This window comes from Micropterus dolomieu, linkage group LG18, assembly GCF_021292245.1.
Source record: "Micropterus dolomieu isolate WLL.071019.BEF.003 ecotype Adirondacks linkage group LG18, ASM2129224v1, whole genome shotgun sequence".
In the NCBI taxonomy this organism is placed as follows: Eukaryota; Metazoa; Chordata; class Actinopteri; order Centrarchiformes; family Centrarchidae; genus Micropterus; species Micropterus dolomieu.
In genome coordinates, this window is record NC_060167.1 from 36,637,139 (window position 1) to 36,643,138 (window position 6,000).

General features: G+C 43.5%; 1 protein-coding gene across 2 annotated transcripts in view; it reads right to left on the reverse strand.

Annotated features, from left to right (window-relative positions):
• fbln2 (fibulin 2) overlaps positions 1 to 5,709 on the reverse strand; it is a 68,273-nt gene extending 62,564 nt beyond the window's left edge. Inside the window, exons 1-2 of one of the 2 annotated variants that reach the window (XM_046075174.1) lie at positions 5,488 to 5,705; positions 1,607 to 3,494 (exon numbers count right to left, since the gene is read on the reverse strand). In XM_046075174.1, the coding sequence (XP_045931130.1) occupies positions 1,607 to 3,455 (1,849 nt within the window). In that variant the 5' untranslated portion in view covers positions 3,456 to 3,494; positions 5,488 to 5,705. Of the gene's footprint in view, positions 1 to 1,606; positions 3,495 to 5,487 lie in introns of both variants that reach the window. The other variant, XM_046075173.1, reaches the window with a different exon arrangement.
• Between the last annotated feature and the right edge of the window lie 291 nt (positions 5,710 to 6,000).

The following is a 6,000-nucleotide window of genomic DNA, read 5'->3' on the forward strand; positions in this document are numbered from 1 at the left end:
TTTATAGGTCAAAACCCACTGTGCACTACATGACCACCAGCAAACAAAGACAACAGCACAAATCAATACGGTTATGTTAACAGTGGATCAGATGACTATGTATAGACAAGATTTGAGAGGGTGTCACTCATAGAGATATCCATGGAGACAACTCCTCAGCGATCCAGAACATTTTAGCATCTTTCTGCCCATTGTTTTGGTTTTATGACCAGCAACTTTACTGTTTCGGTTCATTCTCACTGCTCTCATTAAAATAGTATCCATCAGCAGCAGGTTGCTGTTTTTAGCCAAGAGGTTCAGATGAGCTGTTTGGACCAATTGCACAACAATTCTAAACTGGTTCTGTAAATTATCTCCAGCATAACTTTTCCCAGACAGTGTATTGCATTAAAGTGTAGCTAGCCAAGCAGTTTTTTCCCTGATGTTGGAACAATTTGTTTGCGTCGACCCAGCTGATGAAAATGCATCTACCGTAAAACTTCAATTAATAGCCGAGTCCCAAACAGCCGCCTGCCTCCTTTACTGGCCTGGTGTGGGGACACATTTTAACAAATAAACGCCTGCCTTAATTAAACGCCTGGTCTGGTTTTTATAGAAGTTCTTTGGATGTATAAAACCTCTTAAACCAGGCGGGGTGGCCGCTTTAGCTGCTTAGATCTTTAATACACATAGGCTATTAATGTTTAAAGGACATGCTGAACATCGTTAGATCGGTTGGATCCTCCACAATACCACTGTTAAGTTCATTTACTGGAAACACCAAGACCCAAAGTCTAATTCTTCTAGATTTACCGGTGTAACCTGCATCGATACAAGAGAGGAAAAGGGGGGGGGGGGGAGTGCTGACTCACGTTAACTTGGAAGCGCTCGTTAAATACGCTCGTTATGTCCGAATGTGTCCGTCGCTCTCTGTCAGCTATCTTCTCTCATCCTGCACCGTGTTGTTGTTGTCTTGAGGTTGCGGCCTTCAAAATAAAAGCGCATAAACCGCCTGTCGGAGCTTGATTAAATGAATGACGTATATTTGATATTATTTGGTAATTTTTACATAAGTATTATTCTGTTTGAAATAAATAAACTGTTTCATAGTAGTTTCAGTTTTGTGCAAAAATAATTAAAGGCCTGTCCCAAATAAAGGCAGGGTCAAGTTAGTGAAAAGTAAAAGCCCGGGCTATTATTTAAAGTTTTACGGTAATTCACATTCTGTTTGTTGGAACAGTTCTAACATGGGCTTAGAATGTCCTTGATTATGGAATCGAACAACTGTGCAAAATGATTTCGTCCAGAATATTTTATATTTTATATATATGTATATATGGGAGATTAGGAAATCTATATATTGGCTTATAGTATTTTTTAACCATCTTGATATGTATCTCTTAGATTTTTTTTATTGTGACAAAGATCCTGAGCATAACATATTACTGTGTAAATATTGTGTGTGGTGTCTGGTGGACAAACTATGTAACGGTGACACTGTCTCTGCAATAAAAAGTCTCAAACACTTGGTATTCAAATCCCGCTCATTGACAATGTTAGTACATCTTGGTAACTGGATTACATTCTGAGCGTGTTGGTCTGTGCTGTTAAAGCATCGTTGACTTACCTCCATCAGGTTTGATGACCAGAACAGGGCGATCTTTCCTCTCCTTCTCTTTCTCCATCACCTCTTCCTTCACCTCTTCCTGGTCTTCACTGTGAAGGTTAAACAGCCTCTGACCTGGCTTTCTGCTCGGCTCACTCTCATCCAGCTTAAACCTTACTGGCGGCTGGGTGGTGGTAGTAATAAAATGGACCAAAGGGGTTGTCAGGTACTCAGGCCTCCTGGGGGAACTGGTGCTGAGCTCAGGTGTGGTCTTTTCATAGCTGCTTGTTGGATCATTGCTCTCTGACTCCTCACTCCTCTCCTGTTGTGATGGTTTTATCTTGTAGGGCATATCCTTTCCTTCAGGCCCAGTGATACTGCGAAAGGCTACCATTTCTTCCTCCTCCTCCTTCTCCTCTATCTCTTCCTCAACCACCTCACTGTCTGGTGCAACTGTCCACTGTAATTCTTTTTGATCATTTGAACTTGCCTGGGAATGAATTGGGCTCTCTGGGCTTCTCAGCATGTACAGCGGAAGAGTCACTCTATCTGATCGCCTCTGCTGATTGGTTTGACTAACATTGATCTGACTCTTTGAACCTCTGGGTGTCACACTATCTGATGCATTTTGGTGTGTATGTGTCTTAGTCTCAGAGCTTCTCTGATGATGAATCGCACTCTCTAAACTCATGTGTTTCTCACTTCCTGATCCTCGGTTTAGTGAAAACATGACACTATCCAAACTTTTGAGTGCATGCAATTGATTCTCTAAATCTGTCTGTGTAGTCAGATCACTGAATGTGACACTCTGCATACTTGTTACACTCTGTGAAGGCTGCCAGGAAGCAGTGGCGTCCTTGTGCCTATGTGGCCTGACAGTACTCAGCCCTACTCTCAGGGGACTTTCTGTCACTTCCTCTCTATCTGCAGGATGTTCATGGACTCCGTATCGCTCTCTCAGCTCCAGCTTGCTTTGTCTGTCAAAGCTCTGAAGGGTAGAGCTTCTGTCAAGTCTGTCAGAGCCTTGGGACACAGAGATGACCTTGTTGGAGGAGGAAGACTGAGTAGGGAAGACCAGAGATTGAGGGTAGGTCTCTGGCAAATCTGTAGGGCCGTAATCATAATCTTCTGGCTCCTCCTTATCCAAAGGAGACGGTTTGAAGAGTGGAAGATTCCTATTAGGAGGAAGGCGATACGGCGTTCGAGACTGATCCATGCGCCCTTGTTGGTCAAACCTGTCGGGGTAACGGTTGCGCCTGCCGGCTGTGTCCTCCTCTGTTGGTGCAGCTAACATAGGTTTATGGTCCTTGTGCGGGTCACAGTCTGGCACAGGATAGCACATTAGCTTCCCCCCTTCGTTGGGACAGTGGCAGACCCGGCAGGTGTCAAAGTGGAAGGAGTGTCCAGCTTCGTACTTTTGTTCATCATGGACGCATCCGATACGTTCACACTGCATGCAACCGTCTGCAGGCTCTGAAACCTCGATGCAGTTTGGCGGCATATCAGGACAGCTGATGAAGTGGCAGCTGATCCGGCCCCCTCCCGCCGGGCAGGAGCACTCCGTGCTGCCATAGTCAACAAAGTAAGAGTCTCCCTCAGGCACTTTGCCATTCTTGAATCCAGCATTGATGCAATCGTAGTATTGGTAACCCTCGCATGTACATCCTTTTTGCAGGCATGAAGTGCAACAGGTGCCACTCTCCAGCACTTCTTCAATACAGTTGTCCAGCTGGGGACAGTCCACACCGGTGCAGTCACGCTGGCACAAGCAGACACTCAAGTAGAGGAAGAGAAATGTGCACCTCAGCAATGTTACTTCAGATATTACAAGACCAGCCATGGCACCAGGTGTGTGTACAACAAAGGACATCAGGTACTGGCCAAGGGCTTTAGATTGCCTTCAAGGATTCTGGCACAAAGAAAGAAGAGAAAGAGCCTCAAGTCTGCAAGAAAGAAGAGAAAGAGAGCCAGACAAGCAGACAGGGGTTTAGTTCTCAAAATGAAAGCAGACCAGCATTTGGCTTCATAGCTGAGCTCACAAGAGTCCAATTTTTACTCCTCATAGTTGTCCTATGTACAGTAACTGACTACGTGCTCCCCATTAGCATCAGCTGCAGTGCAGTATTTTGAATCATTATGCAGGCTGTCATTAGGATGAAACTTGGAACTTGCCCAAGTCTTACATTTCTACCACGTCGTTGATTATCTCCATAAGAAAAATTGTCATTGGGTTGCAATCAACTTTAGAGTCTGCTGAGCACCGAGACTTCATCATGCTTTAGCTGTTGATTTTGTTGGAAATTGGTTAGACTTTATGGAAAGTACATTGTCTGAGTAGAGAAATAAATTGTCTAAATTTCTAATAAGAGTTGTAATTTCAGACTCACTCAGTTCATTGGTTAATTAAATTCAGCAGTGAAACACAGGAATCAAAGACTTGTAATAACTTCTCTCATCAGCAAAAAAATCAAAGCCTCAAATTTGACACAAATCCCTTCTGTTCTGTTCTGAACTACACATTCTCTTCAAAGTGTTTTTGGACAGATCTAATATATCATCATCATCAAGACACTAAGCAAATTTCCCATGGCAGTGGATGCTGGATAGCCAGTAGGTTATATCTACAAGTAAACAACCCCCCCACCCCCCACCCAACTCACACTTCTCGATTCCTGGGCTGATATTCATGAAGTATCTATGAAGTGCTGAATTCAACACTGATTTGTCACAAATGGTGCTGTCAGAAGTCAGTAAATCTGCTCTAAATAAGGGCTGTTATCACATCGTCATCTGTGATCTGAGCCATGAGCTACACATTTAAAGAGGGAACCAGAGAATGACCATAACAGTTCACACATTTCGCTCCACACAGTGGACAGAGTGTGTAGCTGAATTGTTCTATTTATGAAGTAATAACTATTATTTCAAAGCATTTTATTTGGAAAAATAAGCCACTAACGTCTTTGTTATCAGTCTTTTTGTGTTTCAGCTCTCAACATGAGTTCCTTGGCATGGCAAAAAGTAAATGTAAAACAATTCAAAGTTCAATCATGTGTGAAGCAGAGAAGGAGTTGAAAAATTGGCATTTCTAGCTCTAAACTTAAAGAGTTGGAGCTCCTGCAACAGACTCCCTAGGGGGATAAGCCTAAGCCCAGCCCGCAGCCCTTTTGTCACTGATCTGAGCTGTTTTCTAGCCTGAGAAGTTTGGATCACAGCAGTTCTGTCAGTGAAAGTGATATGCGGTGTTACTGTAGTAGACATATTAAAGTTGGCAATGCAAGGCAGCAAAAGAATGCAAACTGAGTAATCTATGCAGCTTGGTGTTTCCCAGAGTAGTGAGGGATGGGGGGATTCCCCTGTTTTCTCTCCTCCTGCCCACACACTCTGATGAGCTCCAAACCCCTGATGCCATGCAGCTCTGCTCACATGGACATAATCTGACGATTATTTTCAAACTTCACTTATGAAAAAGAGTGCAACAGGACACCTCCTCACAAAGATGTTATGCACCTTTGCTATTTAGAAAATGCCATACATATTCTGGAATACAAACAGGGAGATTAATACACAATGAACTTAGTTAAAGTCATGATCATGCCACCAATAATACACAAAAATCTATTGAAGTTTTCTTCTCCTGCATTTGTTACAACTGTATGCAGATGGCATCTTAACAAATATTTAGTCTTTAAATAATGAATTGCAGCAATTTAAAATAGATCAGACAAAATAAACAGAGTAGCTCAGTCTCCTGCTCAAACTGCATCGCAACCTGTCTGCTCTTTCCACCTGATAGCTGGAGAAAGTCGCCCGATTTAACCACTGATTGCAAAATTGCAGTCTAAAGTACGTCCAAGGTGAATTCCCCAAATTGAACTAGCGTTTAGACTCAGAGCTCTTACCACAACACCGATGGATTCAACTGTGTGTTTTCAGCGGGCGAACCCGGTCTCAGTGAGCTGCGGACTGTTGACGGTGTAACGAGTGAAGTAGTTTGTAGACACCGGTTTGATGATGGGCTGGAGAGCCGCCGGCTGCCGATCCGCTGAGCGCCGCAAGTGTGAACCTTTTGACCATCGCAGCACTGCAGGGGTAAGGCAGGGACCAGGCAGGGACCAGGAGGGCCGGCGGAGGGGGAGGTACGAAAAGTTTCCCCTGCTGGAGACTCATAAGGAGCTGTAGGACCGGCCCACACAATGCAGGTAAAGATGGGGAGATTTATTTTAGGCTGCTTGTTGAGCTTTGGGCATAAATTATGAGACAGATAAAACTTTCTCAGTGCCATTCAACAATTGTTACTCGCTTGATTGTAGATACATGCTACAGATCAACATTTTGCTAGATATGCCTTGTCACTTTCTACAAAAAGCGATTGATACCACTCTTATATATGTCCATAAAGTATGGAACTTTTT